This window comes from Seriola aureovittata, chromosome 17, assembly GCF_021018895.1.
Source record: "Seriola aureovittata isolate HTS-2021-v1 ecotype China chromosome 17, ASM2101889v1, whole genome shotgun sequence".
Lineage (NCBI taxonomy): Eukaryota > Metazoa > Chordata > Actinopteri > Carangiformes > Carangidae > Seriola > Seriola aureovittata.
The window spans coordinates 11002929-11025717 of NC_079380.1; the positions used below are offsets into that span (position 1 = coordinate 11002929).

At 42.6% G+C, this 22789-nt stretch overlaps 1 protein-coding gene across 4 annotated transcripts; it reads right to left on the bottom strand.

Annotated features, from left to right (window-relative positions):
* Positions 1-65: 65 nt before the first annotated feature.
* camsap3 (calmodulin regulated spectrin-associated protein family, member 3) lies at positions 66-22694 on the bottom strand. Of its 4 annotated transcripts, none has more exons than XM_056401102.1 (18): positions 22212-22694; positions 15704-15966; positions 9526-9666; positions 9209-9295; positions 8782-8814; positions 7809-7947; positions 7518-7657; positions 7326-7410; positions 7173-7215; positions 7028-7083; positions 6669-6702; positions 4452-6585; positions 4228-4352; positions 3644-3936; positions 3432-3525; positions 2828-2946; positions 2602-2720; positions 66-2467 (listed from the first exon to the last, which is right to left on the bottom strand). In XM_056401102.1, exons 1-18 carry the CDS (start codon positions 22342-22344, stop codon positions 2168-2170), a joined length of 4338 nt encoding a protein of 1445 aa, XP_056257077.1. In that variant the 5' UTR covers positions 22345-22694; the 3' UTR covers positions 66-2167. The 4 variants fall into 4 exon arrangements, with proteins under 4 accessions (XP_056257077.1, XP_056257076.1, XP_056257074.1 ...); XM_056401101.1 differs by having other exon boundaries at positions 6669-6705; XM_056401099.1 differs by having other exon boundaries at positions 6669-6741.
* Positions 22695-22789: the final 95 nt, after the last annotated feature.

The following is a 22789-nucleotide window of genomic DNA, read 5'->3' on the forward strand; positions in this document are numbered from 1 at the left end:
AATAACATGAATAATGCTAATGCAAATGGCGAAATAAAGATGGGAATGAAAAAACATAGATGACGATGATTTAAAAAGGAGTTTTATTTGTCTGGTCCAGTTGCCAAGGATAGTCAATTTATGAAATGAACATACATAATGTGCTGGCACAGATTCAATAACAGAGGAGAAAGAAAACATAAATGTTATGACAACTTCTATGACATGAATGAGTGACTCACCACCTTAACCAAAAAAAGACATAAGAAGAAACTGAAACTAAACATCAAATGCATCTAATGCAAACCAAATAAATACACCTCTGGGTGATGTGGGGATTTCTAGGGGAGAATTGCACGGAATCAAAATATAGTGTTAAACTACCACATACTACTCTTTACAAACACATAAATACAAACATCCAGTTATTCCATATGCACTCCTGCACACACACTTTTAATCAATCATCTTTTTTACTTTTTCTAAATGCTGCTCTCGACATATTTTTTCACATCTGTACTGGAATCTCATTCAAACAATACAACTGTTGGAGGCAGTCAGTGATTTGAAAGAAGACAGCTGCACCATGACAGCTGCTGTAGTGCTAAAGATTGAAAAGGAAGAGATGAGGGCCAGTTTCTCTCAGATCTTGTGGTGATATTGACCTAATCACAAGCAAATGCAGGGTCGGGCGTTTTTCCTCATAGCACGGACTGGCAAAAAAAGAAAGAAAAAACAGTTTGGCATTTACAATCCTCCAATTTTACATGAAGGAGTCTCTGGAGAGTGTGGGGAAGATGAAGGTTGTTACAGTCTGGAACTACCCTTTATAAAGAAAACCACTGTTTATATGCAGATACACACAAACAGGGAATCATATAATAAGAAACAGACTCCTAGTGACCTAAAGGATTTATTAATCCCTAGACAAAAGGTTTCAGCAATTTTCATCTGTTTTGACAGTTTCTTTTCATTCTCATTCACTCATTCTCATCTCAAACATACATCTCACTAATGCTCAAGCAGCAGGCTAGCTTATTCATAGCTTACAAAGGTCAACTTACTTTTTACAAATCATTGTCAAAAAAAAATCAAAGTAATCAGCATTCAGTATATATTAAATTAGCATTGATTATCATTTTCACACAGAGCTGTATCCGAGTAAAGATAAACATGATAAAGCCCTCCTTCATGTTTACAGTATTGTTTTTCAAGATAAGCTCAGATAACATTTCAATTCATCATATGTTGAAAATGAGAAAGCAGTTTAAGAGGAAAAAGTCACATGAATTTCATTCTTCTTTCAGCTCTCAAAGGCTGAAGCGATTTGTCCAGCAAAAACATGTCAAAATAGTATAAAAAAAACATCCAGATGTCTACAGCTGAAGGAGAGTGGAGTGGAGTGCACGGACTATGGGGGCACAGGCAGTTTCTAGGTGTGCAAGTCCACTGACAACCACAATAGTCACCACCAGTGCAGCCCACAGAGGAACCACCCACTATGGTATTTTCTGGTCTGGAACCAACCAGTAAAAACACCCCTGAATGGAATGAGTGGTTAGTGTGTGCCCTACATTCATATGAGAGCAGTGTTACCTGCTGTTAGTTTTCAGCTGAGATCTCCTATCAGAACTGAGAGTTGAGCCACTTTTCTCAGTAGACTGGAGAGAGAGTGAGCCCTGGAAGAAGAAGAAGAAGAAGAAGAAGAAAAGGCAGCAAAAGGAAAAGCAAGCAGAATTGAGAGGGGCAGGAACTACTCTGGCCCAGAATACTGTTGTGCGGGCAAAGGCAGTATGGTTGTCTCCTCTTTTTCTTACCTAAGAGTCGCAAAAATGACTCCGGGGGCAGGGTAAGGCAAGGCATGGGGAGGCAGGGTGCAAGGGAAAGAACATTTTTTCATCCCAACAGAATCAGTTGCGTTACTTTTTACAATCTAGGGCCAATCAGAAGCTCTGGAGACTATTCTAACTACATTGGCTGAATTAGTGAGTGATTGGCCCTTTCTCTTGGCATGTAGAGTTGACTGGATTGTTCTTGGGGTCCAGGCTGATAGCTCAGTCATGCTGTCCACTGCTAGTCTATCTGGGTAATGAACAATCGCAAGTGCCTCACTGGCCAAAATACAGGACAACCGGAGTCAAGTTGGGAGTTGATTCCCTGAATGCTAACTTCTTCTTGTGTGTGTCTTTTATTTGGGGGTGCCAAGCTTTTTGGGAGTTCCTGGGCGCTTTTGCCAAAAGTGACCAGGGATGGTGAAGGCGTCAACACTCATGGACATGGTTTTGGACGGGATGACCGTGAACTGCTTGCGGTCAGAGCTGTACTTGTAAATGGACTCTACCATCTCAGGTGTGATGGTGCGGGGTCCAATGCCAGTGAGTCGCACCATCTCCTCTGTTTCAGGGATCATGGTGTAAACTGCTCTGAATTGGCAGCTGGAATCTCTGAAGAGGATGAGGAAGTGATTGGCCGCGCTTTTCTCCATTTCCTGAAGAGGGAGAAACAGAGAAAGAAAAAAAAAAAAACAATAGTTAAGTGCAGCTGAAAACAGAAATCATAGTTGCTTATAGTCTAGTTAGGGGGGACCTCCTTTTTGGACTCTGACACATCAGGATGGCTTACCTCTACGATCTTGTTTTTCTGTGGTTCATTGACCTTGCCAGCCAGGCAGCAGCGAGTGATAGCATTATGGATGATGAACTTGTTGGACTTAAAGCTAGGCTCCTTGTACAGCTTTGGTCCTGCAAAATACAGCATTTCCAAATGTCATAATCCCTACAAAACAACGCTTATTGGATTTATTTTTTGTTTCAAATGATAGTCCTATAGTTTGGAACAAATCACATACCTGTGTATTCCGGGATTGAGGCAGGGGATGAAATAGTGGAACCACTCTCCCAGTCCTTCTCTCCGTTATGAGAGCTTGTTCGTCCTGGTGACATTAGCCGGGAAGGAGAGTGCGAACGGCTACAGGGAGTCAAAAAATATTTTGGAGAAGAAAGTCATTAATAGACCTTGAGGCTGTGTGTACACATGCCTTTGCCCCCTGGAACACTGATAAGAGCTACTATACCACAGGACCTATAGTTGGTATACAATCCTACAGAAACACACTCACACATATGGAACTACTTGATATATATTCTGACTATATTTTAGCAGAGGCAGAAGATATTTACATATTTTACAAACATACTTTGTAAAGTGATCAATGATAATGTGGACACAATCAACATAATCAACAAACTAAACTATTATTCAGTGGAGTAAAATTAACAAAAAAAATACTCAGTCTCATATAATGATAATAATATTATAATGATGTATTTCCTAGCTCAACTTTATCATAGTAAATTTACTAATATGGTGCAAAACAAATATTTCACTTTCACTTCTTTGGTACTTTAAGTATTCCTGACTACTGAATGTGCCACTGTCAATGTGTAGGTTACCTAGGAGACTTCCTAACAGACAGGCCTCCAGAGTCATTAGCCATTGAGGACAGGTTCATGGTTGAGTGGGAGTATACTTTGTTCAGCCTGGTGCCTAGATGGAGGAAAAGAGGAATGGAAAAAGAAATTATATTGAAAAACCAAATCCATGTGAGTGTACAACGAGGCCATAAAGACGAAGATCAGTGTGTTTTAATATTAAAACTAGTTACCCATGAAACCCTTGAGAGGGCTATGAGAGAGGACGGAGTCATCTCTGAACACAGTCTTAGGTCTCTGCTTCTTGACACCGCGAACCGTGGTTGGTTTCTGCCTAAGAACCTTGTCCAAGTCTTCCATGATCTTCAGCTGCTGTCTCCGTTCATACTCCTGCCTAGTGAAATCTCCTCTGCGCTGGGGAGTCCCCTCTACTGGCGGGGTGCGTGATGCTGGAGGGGTGCCTGGGGTCTGGGGTCTGTCCTCACTCTTATGCCCCCAGCCCTCAATGATCATCCACTGAGGCTTGCTAAGAATGCATAAATATAACGTGTAAAACTTTCAATGTGTGACGATGACATTGCAAAACTACTTGTTCGAATACCAGGAAACACCAACAATTTTTTTTATTTACTAAACATGGGACAGTTAATCAAGAAATCCTAATCATCACATATATGCTGCAAAAACATGACTATAGAAATGTTCAAACTTTACAAACCTGCGCAATAATAATATTTGATTTAATTTAATGTGAGACATGAAATGCTACAGTCTTCATTTGTTTATGATGCAGGTGTTTGAATAAAAAGGATCTCACTTTGATTCTTTTTCTTTTTCCTGCTCAAGTTTGCGTCTTTTTAGCTCTTCTGCTCTCTTCTGCTGTTTCTCCAGCAAAGCTGCTTTTCGCTGGGCCATCTCATCTTCTGGTCTCTCCTTGTCATCCTAATTATAAAGACCAAAATAAAAAGGCATGAATGCGCTGACCTCACCAAAACAGCATTTTTAGAATTGCACATACAGTGATAATAATTAGAAGCCTACCTTGAAAAAGAAACCAACCCCTGGTTTCATCTCTGGCTCCGTCCGGTCACTCATTGAGTCAGAGAAGGCATCAGGTACTTGGTCATCCTCCTCCCCATCTTGCAGAGCAGACAGCGAGATCTCAATCAGGCTACTGCGTTTGCCATTCAACATCCCTGCAGGGGCATCACTCTCGAAGGAGCACTCTGATGGGGCACCAGAGCTGCAGCCCCCACCTGCAAGCCCATCCTTCTTAGAGGCAAGACCATGTAAGGACCCTGCCTCCAGATCCATGCTAAATATACTATGATCGTCATTGGAGCCTACCTCTGACAGAGTGTCATCTGCAGTAGGACGGGGAGTTGGGGTAGGTACTGGTGTTGGTAGAGGTGTGTGTGTCGGTGTGGGAACAGGAGTTGGTCCAGATGAGCACAGCTCATCCAGGCTCCCAGAGTCACCAATGGAGAATGAAGATGAAGTCTGGACTTGGGACTGCCAGGGATTTACGCGACGAAGGTGGGGGATACGGTCCACATTTTGAGGCGGGGTGAGAACCCTCGATAGGGTTGGGACCTTAATGTCTAAGGGACGACTGTGTTGGTGGTGGTGTTTTGGGCTCTTAGGGGGCACAGATTGGGCTCTACGATGGACTTGAGGAGATTTAGGAGGAGTGGTGTGGTTTGTGATTCTGCGTGATGGAGACGGAGAGGAGGAGGCTGAATTTAAATCTCGGGTGGTTTCTCGAGACATGCGTGTAGGGGCTGGGGTGGAGGTTTTAGGGCTGGCTGGAATAACCCAGGATTTGTTGTTGGGAGCTACAGCTTTCTTCTTGATTAACTGGTTCTGCTGCTCGGTCAGCCGCTGCATGTCACTTTGCAGGGAGCTGAGAGCTGCAGTCAGCTTTGATACAGCATTGTTATAGTCCCCGAGTGGCGCTACCATTTTCTCTCCTGGTGTCCCAGGGCCCTTCTCTCCTGGTGTTCCTGCCTTTTCTTTGGAGTGACTGACCTGCTTGTTGAGTTTTAGTCCCCCTTTGACATCACCCTCATCCCCCACTGAGGGGTGCTGTTCATCTTCTTCCTGCTGCTCTTCTTCCTCCATGCGAGCTAGCCTTTCTTCCAATGACAAGCGAGAGAGGTCCTCTTCTGTGGATGAGGAGCTGACCTGGCCATTTGCTCCTTCCCCTTCGCCTTCGTCCTCACGCTGCTCCCTCTTTAACTGCAGAAAGGCACTCTTCCCCAGTCTTTGACGGTGCTTTGCAAAAATGGCCTCAATGCGTTTCTTCTGGGCTTCGATTGCTTTGCGTTTTTCTTCAAGCCGAGCTCCCAGCTCAGACATCTCATTATTGAGTTGTGGGCTCTTGCTCGGGCTTTCTTCAGACTTTTGTGCCCACGTGGTCATCTGAGGAGAAGAGGAGTCGCTGGCTTTGGGAGAATCTATAATCTGTTTCTTTTTGCGTTCTGCAAAGCTGGTCATCTTCACACCGCTGTCAGACTCCCCTCTGCCATGGCCCCTAGCAGAATGTGCACCAGCAGCGGGTGTGGTTGGAGTGGACTGGGCTTTAGGCATGTCCTCTGATGCATCAGAGTCCACGCTGCCATCTCTCAAGACTGAGTCATCATCACGTGAACATTCAGAGGTGTTCCTGGTGCGAGTGGGCTCCCTGGACTCTCCTGTGGGCCGGTACATCATTCCTGAGCGTGAAGGGGCAGAGCAGCTGATGGCTGCTAAATTGCTGTTATGTCTAGAACTAGCAGGGTCATCAGGAGAGTGGAGGTAGAAGCCATCAGGAGCACCATCAGGGTGTAAACGAGGCTCCATCTTGCTCTCGTTGTGGATAATTTGGAGAGCCTCCTCAATGGTAGGCAGCTCTCCTGTTTCGCTCTCTGCAAGGCCATTCTCCTCTGCCAGCCTTGGAATACCGGGGGTCTGGGTGGCCCAGGAAGCTCTCTGCGGGCCGTTGGGGCCAGGAGGCTTGCCAAGCAAATGGCTGAGGTCTTCAGGAGGGGAGTAGGGCACCCGGGTTATATTTTGGCCTGCTGGGTTGAGTTGGTCTGAGCTCATAGAGCGGGTTATCACAGGGTTGCCCATTACAATATCCACATCACTGTCCAGGCCAAAAGGAATGCTGAAGGATACTGCAGACAAGGGGCGGCTAAGAACAAAAAGTACAGTATAAGTAAAATAGAAATAAGTACAAAAGACAGTGTTTGAATGTTACTGAAAAATGGCTTCTACCTGAGGGGTTTCTTGCTCCATGTCTTTCCCACTCCTTCTATATGAGACATTGAGGTAGACTGAGTCAAAGATCCTGAATACAATGGGACACACACAGACATGTAAAGGCATGCACACCACACAGGGATGCACAACATACAGGATGCACATATCAAGCAAACAATACACCAATAAAAAGAAAAAAATATATACAAAAAGTTTCAAATATTAGTAAAAGTAAGAAAACAAGAGCATCATACAACATGAAACAACTAAAACACAAACAAGCATTGAGAGAAATAGGTGAGTCAGACTGTAAAATGATAGAAACATGTATAAAATACTTCAGTGTAATGATGAGAGGACCGTCTTAATCTTACCTGACGCAGGGGAGGAGATGGGGAGGAAAGGCTTCTTGAAGATAGAAGGGGAGGTACTGTAAGGCAGAGAAACAACCTTTCAGTTTAGACAAAGAATATGCCAGACTACTACAAAAGCACAATAATATTCAAAGAGCGTCTGTACCTGTTACAACTCAAGCTACTTGGTGTCACTGGTGTGGATCCATCTAACAAAAAAGAAAACCCTTAATAAGACATGTTCAGATATTTAATGTTATGACCTTACTTGTAGGATTTCACAGTTTTTACAAAGCAACACAAAATTAATGACACTTACCCAAGGTGTCTATAGGCTGAACAAATTCTGGCCTTCGTACTTCAAACCAGTTCAGCAGCTCTGCTAGGAAACTCAGCAAGTTGAGCTAAACAAACCACACAGGATGTCAGGCGTTAGGAAGACAATACAGTGCTCAGTATTTTTTGTTATTGTGTCAAGTCGATTGATGACCAGGAGTGTGGATGTAAGTACCTGAAGCCCCTGTGGTGTGTATAGCATGTCCTCCATTGCCAAGTGACAGCAGCACTTCAGGCAGCTGTCACAAAATTCACGGATGAACTGCAGGTTGTACAGGCTGTCTGCTACAGACATGGAATCCTTCATACACACATCTTACACACACAGAGAGAGAGAGAGAGAGAGAGAGAGAGAGAGCGAGAGAGAGAGAGAGAGAGAAGTGTTAAACTGAGAAACAATACAATAATTACTAAAAAGCCTGTGGTTTTCACTCTTAAAGTTAGTGGTTATAATGTTCGTTGGTACCTTCAAGTCTTAGCAGGCCAGGGCAATAGTAATGTATGACAGCAGCAATAGCACAACCACTGGACAAGTCTTTGACTTCATTCACCACCGGGAAGATGGGCTTTTGTTTGGACTGAATTTTATCTTTCCTGTAGCGGAGCTAAAAAAAAAATAAAAGACAACAACAACAAATGAACAAGACAATCAAATACTGCAGAGTGACCTTTGTAAAATATTTGGGATATTAGTTTGTGTTAAAAACCACCATCAAAGACAGGCTTTTCCACACATCAGCCGATACTTTAAAGTCTATATGCACAGTGACACATAACAGATTATGTTAAAAAAAAAAAAAAAAGAACTGGATATGAATGTGAGAAAGAGGACAGATAAAGGTCATGCTAATGTGCACAAGAGATGGCTTATGTGAACAAATGACAGATGCAATGGGAGTGACTTAATCAGAGCAGAAAGAGGGAAGATTTTGTCAGGAGAAAGTGGGACGAGTGAGGGTCTCAGGAGGCAGAGAGAGGAGGGGAGAGAGAAAGCACGGAAAAAAAAAAAAAAAGTTTCATGTACGACTACAGTATATAGAAAAACAGCACAGGGACCAGCTGACTAGAAGCCTGGCTCAGTTAACCCCCGTAGCCTTTCACACACAAAAACACACCTCTGTTACACAGAAAACCAGAAGAACTGGTTGTCCATCGTACACAAGGCGTGCTTAAGTACCAGTTGTGATACATGCACCACTCGTGTCAACAAACAATGCCTTTCACGCCCCTGTCATGCCCCGCCCTATGTCATTAATGCTATGACGTGCAATTTAATGTAGACTAGTATGTGATGCACACGAACATTTTCACACCGGCATATGGAGAAAAAAAAAAAAAAACACACCTTCAGACCATCAGATATTTGCTGATAAATTTGATGAAGACACTGGAAGGATGGAGGGACAGGGGGAAGGAGCAGAGGAAAGGAGAGAACTTACAGGAACAAGTTTCCAGTACCAGCGAGTAGGACACTGTCAGAGAGGAGGAGGGATAGGAAATAGAGAAAGACGGGGAAGTGGAGAACAGGAACACAAGGACAGGTATTAAGCCTACAGTGGAAGAGCTAGACAAAGAAGAGAAAGGGTTGTGATGACGGTAATGTCTTGACATGACAATACAGCCTTGTAGAGAAAGCAGTGACGCTGCCCTTGATTTATTGTGTCAACCAGTACTTGTTATGCTTGCAGAGTAAGAGTTGGTGAAGGCCTGCACCTGCACCAAAATCAACAATATGAGCTTAGTAGACGGGTACTTTTTTTTTTTTATAGCACTAAATACATAATCCTAGACAGATTATGTGTGTTTGGATACATTAATAACTTGACAAGAAGTAGAAATACACTGCATATGCAATACAGTACTCACAGAGGGTTGAACAGGTTGGGGCTCTGTAATAGCCTGAGACGAGTCATTCTTGGATCCTTCATTAAGTTCTCTCAGCTTCTGGTTTAACTGAGAACATGGCAAAGAGATAGAACAGTTAATACACATTGATACAGGATCTGTACTATGTGTTGTCATATTAATAAAACTTATTTGATTAAAGAATTACAGCATCCTAATTTCTGAAGCTAAACAGATGTTGGGTCATCTAAGAACAAGAAGATAAAGTCTTCAATTACAGCATACAAGAAAGATGTGTGCCTGAATCAAGCACTCTTTCTCTCTGGTTTGCTCCTTACCCCATTAACCCAATGAAGCAGAGCATCCTCCCAGCTGGAAGCTCCACCCAGCCGTTCAGCAGAACCACATGTCTTCACCGCAGTCACCGTCTCCATGGCTCCCACGGCCATCAGGGCATCTATCACTGCCAGGTGAGCACTCTGCACCAATCACGTGGGAGAAAGAAGACGAATGTTGTCAGAGGTGGGACGAGTCACAGTGGAGGCCAGGGAGCCCAACAGCATAAATCAATTACAGTTAACACAATAATGCTGGACACAGACCTTTCTACTGCTCTAGCAGGGAACCGCTTACTGCAGAACTGAGATCAGCTCTTACTGTTGCAGCCGTCCCAATCTTAGCAAGCAGCATCCTCTAGAGGTCACCCAAAGCCAGCTGTGAGTCAGCAGAAACACTAACAAGAGTTCCCAGCAAGCAAACACTAACATCAGTAGATGTGGGTGAACTCTGGACCGATGTTTGTACAATCGTTAAATCATTAAAGAGGCAATGGCCCTGTAATATGATAACATGTGTGTTCCCGGACTGTCATTCCTCAGCTGCTTTCCCTCTATTTGCCTTCTCTCCAGTGCACTTCCCTTCTCTTTTGCGCAGTGAAATATTGCTGTATGACTCATGTGGAAGGGACCGCAGGATAAAATGAGGCGTTGTAACTAGATCACCAGGAAGCACAACAAAGGACAGCATTCTCTGTAAGAAACAGGTGTTCCATATCTTTTCTGCATTTTTGGTGTATGAATTTGTTTTTGTCAGACAACAAACTGGCTATAAAACCTACTTATTAAACATGTAGTTTTTCCCACACATGTACAACAATCAAACAAAAACAGACTTGCTTACACATATATTCCCCATTCTCTCAAGCATTTGTATCCTAGACATTTCCTCATACTTTAGAGACCATTACTGTGTTCTCTCTAATGGCCAGAGCCCATTAAAACACACCAACAACATTATCAGCTCAGTCAGAGTGAATGGCTTAACTCTATAAACCTGTTAGCTCATTAGTTAGGAGTTGTTCTATTCGTGCCATGGAGCTGAAACCAAAAGTACTTAAATGATTCAGATATTTAAACCATTTGCATGTGCATTTAACTCATACAGACAAATGAGAAATTTTTCTTGGGCTTCGTCACGATAGCACTTCTGTCCTTTGCCCTCTTTATATCCTTATCAAGTCTACATACTTAATTGAATGATCCTTCTATCTTTGTCTCCTCTATCTGTATCACGTTTAGTTGCCATTCAACAGCAGCACTAGGGCCCCTCTCTCCTCAGTACTGCAAACTGAAACAAGCTCCTTGTTAAAAATAATTAATTCTGGTCAATGGAGGGGACAGGCAAGTCACAAACAACACATTCCTGTCATGGGCCCACTCCTACAATCTCCAATCTTCAGTTTTGAGCCTAATCTGTGCAAATCAGTGCCTGTTCCCTTTTACTACTTACAAATTCCACTTTAGGGGCCAGACATTCTTACTCTAACCTCTTATGTTGTCCCTGATGGTGGCTGGTGGCAGTCCAGCTGCGTGCATGAGCCCTGTCTGCATGTCTGCCTACTCAACCCTGATGTAAAGTGCTGACCTGGACAGACCCAGTGCTAGGGCAGGCAGGGCGGGCTATGCCAGCAAAGGCTTGTCAGATAGTATTGGGCCAAGCTCTGTGGATGTGCTGCAGTCAGTCACTGGGAGCTGTGTGGCCCCGGCTGGCCTGCCCTCCAAACACTGTTGCCAGGACTCGAGCTGCTACTTATATGTTTTATCTTAAGTGGAAATGTCTTCAGTACAGAAGGGGACAAATTACGTGATATAGCACCTACGGCTTCTCGGAGCTATCAACAATCTGACTGATTCAGAGCACTATGACTTAGCAGTGATTACTCAAACATGGTTGATTTAAAATTGTATCATATACCATAAATATAGATATAAAAATGTATTGTATCATATATAAAAAATAGCGTATATAAATATATTGTTTTATATCTCTTACAAAATTCTGTATTCCAAAATAATGAATCTGAGCAAAACTAGCATGTTTCTGAGGCCTACAACATGCTACATTGTGCCAGTAGCTGTGTTTGAAACTCTGGATAAAAACAAAGTGATTCAAGGTAGGAACATATTTTTGCTTTTAGCCACAAAGTGTAATCATGGTTGGAGCTATTGTGACAGTGTGAAAGGAGACGGGATGACTGAGAGAAAAAGAAGAAATGAGCACGAGACAATGACAGACTTGTCGAAAGTGGCCAACCCTGTTGTCATAGTGTACAGTAATTATTCAGAGGAGAGAGTGGAGGGTAATTCATGGCTAAAGTGCAGAATGAAAGGGAAGGAAGGGGGGCTGCTGGTGGATTTTCCCTCGCAGACCCAGGAGAGCTCGCTAAGCTAAATCACAAGTCTGCCTAATGAGAGGGGAAAGAGGAGCAACTCATGAACACACAGCGCAGAGCCTGCCAGATCACCATAACAACCAACCAGCTGACCCACAATGCATCTCAACACAAGCCTGACCGCAGCACTGCTCCGTGCTCCTGGCTTAGCACCGGCTCTCTGCTCGGAAACAACCAGCCAGCAAACAGTTAGCACTCCTCAAACTGATGTGATACAGAGAGGAAAAATTAATACCTCATCAATTAACCCAATCGACGTGAAATCTTTATGGCCCTATTTGGCAAATATGCTTACATAATCATGTCAACAATGTGCCAAACAAAGACTGCAAAGGTAGCTTATGGATCAGTAAGTGAAATTATGGTGAGGGCAAAATCTGATTATGTCTGATATATGACTTAACCCCCACCCCCTACCCTGCCTGGTGCCTACTGAGGGGTAGACAAACAGGGGGATCAGGCAGGTCTGGGGCCCAGCAAGGGATTTTGAACAGGAGGTCATATGGTTATACGAAGGCTCATATAAACATGAACTGTATGTTTGAGCAAGGAAAGCAGGTCACAAATAGCTTTACACTAAACTTGTTTAACATATGGTGAATATGTTTAATTGCTACTCCACATTAGTTTCCTATCAGTGAAGGCCCAAAGCAGAACAAATAGTGTAAGATGATGGTTAGTGTTTCTGATAGTCTGCCACTTCTATTTTCAACTAAGCTCCTGACTGATGCTCACTTGAGCAGAAACCTGCCAACACAGCAGTATGATTTAAGACAAAGTGTCAGTGCCTATCCAAAAACCAACAGGGGACCAGAAGAGGGTTAGCTGCATTATGGCTACATGACTTACTTTGTCACTGTGGGAACAAATGCTTAACCCCGTCTCCATTGCAATCAATTCTAGCGTGTTTGACATGGATAATATAAGATGATATCCTACTATCTCAACCAACAGTAGATGTAACAAATTAGTTACAAGTCTGATGTTGTGGGAAATATTAGGTACATGGTGAGTCCGTGGTCATCTCTGGCGTGTCATCCAGTCGTGGATGATGACGTTCAGTCTGCATGGCAGATTATCTCTAATCTTCACAGATCTTTATCCTCAATCTCAGGAGTGATGGGGGCTGGGCTACCACCAGAAGGACAGTTACCACTACGATACACATATAAAACAAGGGGTGGAGGCAGCTGGAGACTCCATTGCTGTTGCCCATTCTAAAGAGGCCCAAGAATGTACCATCTACAAAGCTTTGCTTGAAGGATAACCCTTGCCTGTAAAGATGCTGGTGCTATCTTGGGTTGCAGGAGCAGCATATTATGATGAATAAATGATACAACACATAGTTTGTAATATTATCAGTACCAGGTACACAAATATGCCCACCAGTATGGCGTATTTCCCATAAGTTATAAAGTCAGACTTTCAGACTTTCATGTTTCCAGCTGAATTAATAGGTTATAGCTACAGAATTTATACAATCACAAGATACAAAAATAAGATTACATCTACTTAAAGAAACATATCTTGCCTTCATTTCTGAGCTCATTCCTTGACAATATAAAATGAATACCTGACCCTACATACAATTAAAAGGAAAATGGGACTCACTTTTCACTTGTCCTAGTTCACACAGCATACACCATTGTTTTTCTTCCTGAATATTTTTGAACCCAACCATTAACTAAGGAATTTCAAGGTCTAGAGGCAGGGACAAACAAGAAGTGCTTCTTCATCCTGTAACAGCTGCTTATGGTTTGATGAAAAGAATATGATGTATGGCTATCAAAGGCTATGATGTATCTGTTTTTGCCCTACTTTGATCATAGCAGAGAGCAGGTCACTGCCGCTCCATACTGATATCGGTGCAACAACCTAAGCCAGCACAAGCATCTTTATGGGTTAGGATAAACCTACATCCTTGGATTTATACATGAGCCAAATTTCACAATTATTACAAATGAACTGCAATGATGTAAGATGTGTGATACATCAATAACAAATTGAAAAGTCATAAACAGTGCATGGCTGGGTAGATTAGCTGGCGACAGTTCTCACTGGTCAGCAACAAGCATGACTCAACATACTTTTATGTAAATGCGGTACATGTTATCCTCTTGTTTAACACAGATATGTGAAGCTGTAATATACGGCAGAGCTGCAGCAGATTGCTGCAGCTCCAAAGCCGTTTACTGGCCAAGACCCACATTGATGCTCCATCCTTCTAATGCTGCTGCAGCATGACCCACTTTCCTTGCTTGCCACACTGTAGGTACAGTGCCAGTCAGTGGCAGACAAGCTCTGAGAGCTGCCTAGGTCCAGGCAGCAGCTGGAAGGCTCATATACAAATGCCGCTAACGGCACATGCAACATCAACAGTAACAGCCAAAATAGGAGTTTCACGATTAGGATTTAAAGGCGATATGGTCCATAGTCTGCCCTGGAAGCAACATCCAGAGCAGTGCAGGTGGTTAACTATCAGAAATCCTACAAGAACAAGCATGTGTGATGGTTAGAAACAGTCCTGCAGACTATATGAGTTCACATTCAGTGCAAGTAGAGGCTGCATGTGACATGTTTACACTCACATTCATTTTGTCACATTAGGTATAGCTAATAGAACATTAACCAACATCCAAATTCTCATATCAGCAAGCTCTACTGCAAATGGTCACACAACTTCTGTGCTATTCAGATAATGTCACAGATGCATGCAAAATCTTTCAAGCATAGATTTAAGTGTATCATCACAATAGCTGGCACCAGTAGTAGCACACCTGCTGCAGTGGGCATTAGACAGCAGCAGTGGAGCAAACAACGTTCAAATAAAAACACCATACATACAGAACCCTAGAGACTCCCTATGTAGCTTTCAAAAACCTTCCCATATATTCATGAACCAAGATGGCTGGGAAAATGCAGTCGCATGCCATTTTTTCAGGAAGATAATCTGTATAAAGTGAGGGTTTGTTAAAATGCTTAAAAATTGAGTTACAGTGAGTAACTGTTGTGTCAGCTTAAGTGGAAAAGCATTAAATGTTCCATCCTACATAAAAACATCCTTCCTCGTTCGACTGTTATGATTCCTTAGAAAACTAACTTAGTTATCTATAGGTTTTCAGGCTGAAGAACCTATGACAAGTACAAAGGGAGAGAAAGGGAGTGAAAGAGAAAGGGGCAAAGGGAGGGAGGGGGGAGAAAGAGAGAGAGAGAGAGAGCCATTGTCAAGGTCTAAGAGGACAAACCAGTTTCTCTTGATTTAACTCACTAAGCCAGCACAGAGTATTCTCTCATCACAATATCTAAAGTTTCACCACAACTGTTTAGCCATTGTTCTGGTCTGGACCATCTATTGTATCTGGACTCTCCCTCCCTCTCACACCCTGGAATTAAAGTAGTCATCCCTTGTGTCACCGTGACTGCCCTAGTCCTCCTAGCTCATCCTCTCGGATCACCTGGTGGCAGCATTGGGGGATGGGGGCAGGGTTGAATGAGTGGGGGTCTTTTTGATGTCCTTTAATCCTTAGAATCAAAGCATAAACAAGCCCCCATATCAACAACCAAGACCACTCAACCACTTCTGCTTCTCTGCAGGCTCCTGGATAGCAGAGCCTCGGGAGGTGACTTGGCCTGATAGAAAAACATAAACCACTTTCTACCCAAGCAACAGCTCTGACGCCTCCTTGAATCCACCCATGCAGGCCACTACCCACAAAACTGCCTGCTAGACTGGTGTAGCATCATCACCTGTGTGTTAACTGTTCACATAACCAACATAACTTTACCATTTTGATGGGTTTATGCCGGAGGTCTTCATCAGTCACTGGTGTGTCCTCGTCTTTGGAGACTATGCCTTTCTGAGTGAGGAGTTCCAGCAGGGCAACGTTGTCTTTGGGCTGTGCCTCGGCTCCAGCGCTCCCCAGTAATAGGCTGTAGGTCCGGCAGTAGAGTTCGGAGGACTGCAGAAGGCGCGTGACTGGCGGTTTAAGGTGCTCCTGCTCATACTGGTCACAGTAGAAGGGGTCACGCAGCTCTGCAGGGACATTCTCTACCAAGAGAAAAACATACAGACAGTGTTTGATGACGTTCCTCGAGGAGTGGTGCTGCTAGAAAACTGGAGAATTGAGCAAACAATGTGCTGAAGGACAGTCAAAGATCATCATGAACATGTTGTATTCTTGCTGGCTTGGAAACCTGCTTTCTGCCAGCTTCAGTGGCAGATTAAGAGAGCTGATGTATATGCTAGGGCTATAGTCATATGAGTGAGTAGAGCAGAGCAAGGATCAAGGTCAGTGGGGCATGATGAGCTCAGAGGTTGGTATATGCAGATTACAAGATGCTCTGCCACTTGTTTCTCCCCTCTTGCTTCACTTTTACACCAAGCTTCTGTAAAAATTGCTCTTTCAGATCTTCACAGACATGTAAATCTCAGAAGCAGAAATCAGCAACCTGATTGAAATCTACAACCTCAAAACTATCAAAGCAAAGAGAAAACTCTAAGTCTGTCTCGCCTCAGAGAAAGTGTAATGAGGCCATGTGGCTAGGTGAAGATTGCTAAATAATCTGTTCAAACCGGTCTTTCTGTAAATAAGACACAGTTTAAGAAAAAATACATCCTAAAAAACACATGCTTGACACACCCTCTGTGAAACTGGTTTCTCTGCATTCAGACCAAACCAGCAACAAACTCAATAGCCTGTGTCTCTGTGTAAACATATAACAATAAGCATCTCACTGTTTTAAAGGGCCTTCGGCAAAAAAGTTGACAAGCTGAAATACCAGCAGTGTGCCTGAAATGAGAAAGGACAAACTTAACAGTAATGCGTGTTTATGAGAACCTAAGATTGCACCTAACAGAGAAACAAAGGGGTTATTACCAGGGAGGTGTCACTACGCTGTTGTATCATTATAAAGTCATGTAATAGATTCACTGACATCAGACCACAAACCTATATGCCCAGCTTCAGAGGCGAGACAATGCCTTGTACTCTGTCTCTCGCTGTCACTCTGTGATGACTATAGATTTTACACAATATTGCCAGTCAGGCCACATGGTCTAGTTTGTTGTAAATATGCTCCTGTGTGCCAAAACTACAATGCTCACATCACTGTTGTAAACACTGTGACACACCAACCAAAATGTACACCTTTAGTTTTAGGCCCTCATAGTCACATGATACAAAAAAGTCCTCCTACGATGACGTGTATAAAGTAAAAGAAAAACTTCACCAGAAGGCAAAGCAGGATGCAAATGCCTCAACTCAATGAGATGAGAGAGATCGATATATGCATGATTTCCCTATGAGACAGTCTGGCCATGAATAATGACTTTGTGTGACACATACAGTATATCACAAAGAAAACTTGGTACTAATTAAAAACTGCAAATTCATACACAATTTTCCCAAACTATGCACCTGCACATCATAAACAGCACCGATAACTGGATAAAGTATACAACATAACCCTAAAGTGAAAAACAAAACGAAAAAGCAATAGGAGGCAATAGAAAGAAATACCAACTGGCAGCTTTAAGAATAAGTAAGCCCAAGCAAAAAGTAGTGTGAGACCTCCATAATGTTGACATCACAACATCTCCAGGGATATACTTAGATTGAAAACACAAGCTTGTGTTTGCATAAACTCAAGCAACAGCCTCTCTGTCACTTTCACGGGTCATGGGGTCAGTGTTTATCTGCTAGACTTAAAAAGGCAAAAGTCAAACGTATGCGATGATTATTAACATGTTATCACATATTCGTAGTGGGTGATCAGGTAGATCACTCTTCATGTAGAGAGGTTCAAGTGAGCATTTGCCTTCTAGTGAGGAGATTTTGACTCGGAGACTTAATCCCTACCATCTGCATGAGCTCTGTGCTGTAGCTGACCCTGACCGCTTACCTGTTTGTGTAGGAGGAAAGCAAACATATTTTTCCTATATCAGTGTCACATTGTTGTTATTATCATAACAAAAGACAACGGAGAAAGACTAAAGCACTATTCCAGCAATGGGCCAGTATGCACAAAATTTTCATGCAAAATGAGCTAAACTCTTAAAAAGGTACAGTGGAACTGATGAGGCCTGCCATCATGGCTGTACCCAGTTCAGCTGTGTTAGCTCCTGTCTGTATTGATCTGCATTGCTTATCCTGCTGATAACAGGAGTTATGTGTCGTTCTACCTCATTGACCGATTGGGCTAGCATACTGTTCATGTCGCAGACACATTACCACACGTGTCTGACAGTAATCAACAGACATAGAGCAACACAGACACATCCAAACAAAAATCGGAAATCAGTCACAGTTTAAACCAAACTGGCTCCTTTGGGAGAAAAACAGTAGACAAGACCCCACCCCCATCCTTTCTGAACTTACATTCAGGTGAAACAGTCACCATTGGATTTGAAAAGGGTTGTCAGAGTAACAGTGAGCATTAAGTAGCTCTCTCTATTAATAACTTGGCACAGAAGTTTGCAAAACTTGCGGGATTAGACAATCTAAACTGTGAGGCTGCTTACTGGAACTCTTCAGGAACCTTGGTACAGATTAAATAATTCATGAGCTCAAATATGCAGACGTGTGCAAGGTAAGTACACGGTACATCAGTCCATGCCTGCCCAATCGCTTTTGGTGACTAATTTTATTTTACTTTGCTGCTTCCAGAAAACATTTCTCAAAAATGAATAACTAAGCATTACATGAGTTTTGATAAAGCAATTGGCTCTAACTTCAAAATCCTCGCTGGAAAACTAAGGTATAAACATCCACATCATGTGATGGAAAAGATCAAACACAGATGATTATCCGCTCTCATTTTTAGAACAAAGCAGGCACTGTTTTGTTGCCCCGAAATCTAGCGGTGGTGAGAGGGGCTATGTTAACACCCTACCCTACATGTGACCACTAGTTCTGGGGAAATGCTGATGCCAACATAAACATTAAACTACGGCTTAAACATCTTGGACGAGACTGGGAGAGATTGTCATTTGACCCGTCTACATGTTAAGACTGTACTGTAATAATATCTTCAGCATATTCTAATAGCCAGCTGTGAAACATCCAATGATGCATTTATCAGATGATGCATCATTATAAACTTCAACTTCTCTGATTTGACTATTCAGCTGGTCAATTGCTTAAGGTGAAAAACATACATGCATGCAAACAAACAATGCTCATGTATTTGATCAATGAGCAAACTTCTGACAGTGAATTCTCAGAAGGAATGTGAGGTGTTCCATCTCTCTACACATTCGCAGGTCCACTTACCATAAATAAGCCATTACTAACAGTCCTGTGTGTCCTGTAACACATCACCACAGGCAGCACTCTAGTATGACATGAGCACAGTACCCTTAAATTGCATTAAAGTGTCAGAAGCACATCCTATAGATGGACTCTAAATCACATTAAATGTAATCACATTCTAACAGGGCAATACTGGTTTGCGTTGTGACAAAGTGTGCAGGATGTATTCGCCTAGCAAAAGAGTCCTCATGTTAGAAACTAACTCAAAACGGATCTGTGTGTACTGTTCTGTAGCTTACTCTGATTTTTGACCTCCCTGTGTGGTGTGGCAAGTGACTTCTCTTGCAATAAGGTGTGTCAAATTATCTGGAAACACACTATGCAACTTAGTTATAAAGGGGTTTTGACCTAAACCTGAAACCTAATAGTTTCATATAGTACACCAATAGGACTTCCTACCTCTTGAGTAAACACTAATAGCAAGACAACATCCTCCTCAGGTCCTTGTCCCTTGTTGACTCACCATAGTTACGATGATTGGGAAAGAATGAGTAATCATTCCAATAGGATTTCAGTATGATCCAAGCAGCTTTGTAGCTAGGTGAGGCTAGCATGCTAAAGAAATATGAGATTTGAAACATGCAGGTACAAGGTGGTTTGGTTTCACTGTTGGAAAAAAAAATATCAGAAGAGGACACTAAACACAATGATGACCAAAACATGGAATGTTTAAACTGGGCCATTAACTGTTTTGTAAGTGATAATTAAGTTGTTTACAGGTTGATTACAGGACACACAAATTACATTAGCAACATGGACTCAAAAGGAAAAATAAATAACACAATTAGCATATATCATTATCATTATGAACATGTTAGTATGTATGAGCAAGTTTCTCCCAAAGTAGAGGCACAAACTAGTTTAACTGACCCTCAAATGATCTGTGACAGCAAATACAAGGGCAGATCTTAAATTACATATGATATATATAAACCAGAACTAGCTAATTCCAGTATATGTGAGAACGTAATCGCACATGTAAAGATATAATGCTGCTTTTTAACAATGTTATTTTGAAACTCCAAACATAATGTCACTGGGTGGATCAAACAAAGTCCATAGGGAACACCTACTTTGTGTGCAGTCTATTGCTACAGCAAGGAATTGTGGGGATGGCATGATTCCCTTTCCCTTCAAAGAGGAAGGTTCTGTGTTTCCTTGGCTAAAGGAGACAGGGATTAAGTGTTGCAGGTCTTTAGCATTTAGAAAATTTCACAAGTCTTAAGCATTATGTTTCAAACTGTTATAATTAGGCAACAATTAGAGTTGGTTAACTTTAGACTATGAGTTTGGTTGTGTTGAAGATGAGGCTAACAATCTCTTAGGGATGTGTTTCTGTATTCTGTGCTAACATTGGTATTTCAGCCCAAGCCTATAAGCAGCTTTCAGATTATCATGATTGCACATGGATTCATTTTAGAGCAGCCTATATAAGACTAGAGATGTTTTTTTATTTAGTTTTCATATCATTAGGCCCTTGTCAGCTAATGTCTAACCTTTTAACATTCCTCCAACTAAAGACCCGAGATGTATACAGTATGTCATCAAGGTGAAAGTTCATTTTGTATTACAAAGACTCAGAGATTTATCTATTGTCATCATTACGTTAAATGACCGGGAAGAGCCGAGGACTAGATGACCTGTTCTTGCTCCTGCTGTGCTATCTGTTTTTCTGCACAGCTGAGTTTCTGGGGAGGGACTTGATGATGTCATCTTGACTTTGCAGGAAACTATCAGTAAGGCCATTGAGTTGATTAAGACAAGAAGCACACATCAACACAGTCTTCGTCTTCATATTCCTGTAGCTTGGCATGGAGGGTGACTTTGACCAGAGGGCGTGGTTGAGGTGCTAAACAGAGCACACAGAGGCAGCAGCAGCAGCCTAAGCCTAGGGCTTGCCTGGGATTGTGTAACATGCAAGTCATGTTGTTAAAGTAAAATAGAGTTCACCTCACACCCTTTCTAGTCAAAAGTTAGTACAGTCTGAATTTAATACCTTGACCATTAACCTCCAACTCAAGTATTTGTTTACATGCACATCTCAGGAACGTGAATGCGTTTTCTTGTCTTGTGTGGTTTAATTAATTAGTAAATTGACTTACGATTACAGTGCCAGTAAAGTTCAAATAAAATGGAAAGGAGCACGTCATCAAACCTATTTCAAACAAGACTGTTTTGGTGTCTTCTTTGTGAGATCTCATCTTGATATGGCTCTAAAACAAATAGACTTGTTATCACCCCAGGGTCAGAGCTGACGCTGGTCTAAGACCACGAAAACTCTGTCTTGTGATATGCTCTGTGCAACAGAATGATTTTCTTAGGTGGGTGATTTGCATCATAGAGGCTGCATGGTTTCTCACAAGCGCCTCTTGAGGTTTGTTGACTAAGGATATTGGAAGAGTAAAATCGAATAAATTGCAAAGGTGAAACACTATGAGCAGTTTATTCACTCAGTGCACATTGGGCTATTGCTTGCAGCCCTTATCCTAATTATGATTTCCTGAAAACGGATGCTCTCACTGGGGCTGTCATCTGAGAGAAAAGAATGGTATTGAAAATCATCTACGCCCCATGTCCCATGTTAAAAACTGCAAGATTGAAAACATACCCAGTAGCCTGCAATGTCTGACTGAAGCCTGGCGGCTAGAAATACGACAAAATGGGTTAGCGTGATAAGGCCTAGGGAGGAGGCCTGTTTCTCTGACACACACGTACCTATAAAATGTGACCACCCATTGACTGAGAACAAATGACATGTGTCAGAGTCAAAAAAAATGCACACAGCGCACGGCCCCCCCTTTCATATGCTGCTCTTTGTGCTGAAAATCGCTGAGCTATACACACACTGCAGTTCCCCTACACGCATGTGCTTTTCGCTACACCACTGAACAGAGTATAAACATATTTCAGGATTGTGGTCTTCATACGGGCTCTCTGAATAATATTGTAACTCACCAGGCCTGCAGCCTAGACTAAAACCTACCTGCACTGCCGTAGGACTTTGCCAATAGCCATCCGACACTTGCGCATATTTTTGCTTTAGTACAGTCATACAAATCCAATGGCTTTATTTCTGGGACCACAAAAGTCTTCCTCATGGTAGGGGAATCCACCATGGCGAGTCTGTGAAAATTGGGAAGCGGTGCTGGCAAAAAAAAGGCTACAAGACAGTATAAAAAATATTCAAGCAATCATTCTTTTAGTAGACTATTCCACCCGACCAGGGCTTGGATTACGGATGTGGGTTTTGTCGGGAAAATATCCGTCCCGGAGCTGCTTCCAAGCCAGTTAATGTCCTTTTCTGTTTGGTTATGGAAACGAAATCCCTGCTAAATTATGCCTTACGACCTAGCGAAGCCCCGACCCGCCGGGTTATTAGAGAAAACCGGACTATTCCCCTCGTTTTTGCCCTTCTTCGTCCGCATTGCTGTGTACCCAGTCCGCTGAACGGAGCTCCACTGAGAGCCCCGCCGATGACTGACTACCAGGTGCTCCACACTGGCATCACTCACTCACCCCGCCGACCAATAGAAATTAAGCTTGAGCGACGAGGGCGGGATT

Bases quoted from the DNA above. Each gene is read 5' to 3' on its own strand.
- camsap3 (XM_056401099.1), bottom strand. From the start codon at position 22,344: ATGGTGGATTCCCCTACCATGAGGAAGACTTTTGTGGTCCCAGAAATA. The intron at 2,947-3,431 runs GTAACCTACACA...GACTCCCTGTAG, and splicing joins TCTGTTAGGAAGTCTCCTAG to CCGTTCGCACTCTCCTTCCC. The intron at 2,721-2,827 runs GTATGTGATTTG...TGTATTTTGCAG, and splicing joins CTCAATCCCGGAATACACAG to GACCAAAGCTGTACAAGGAG.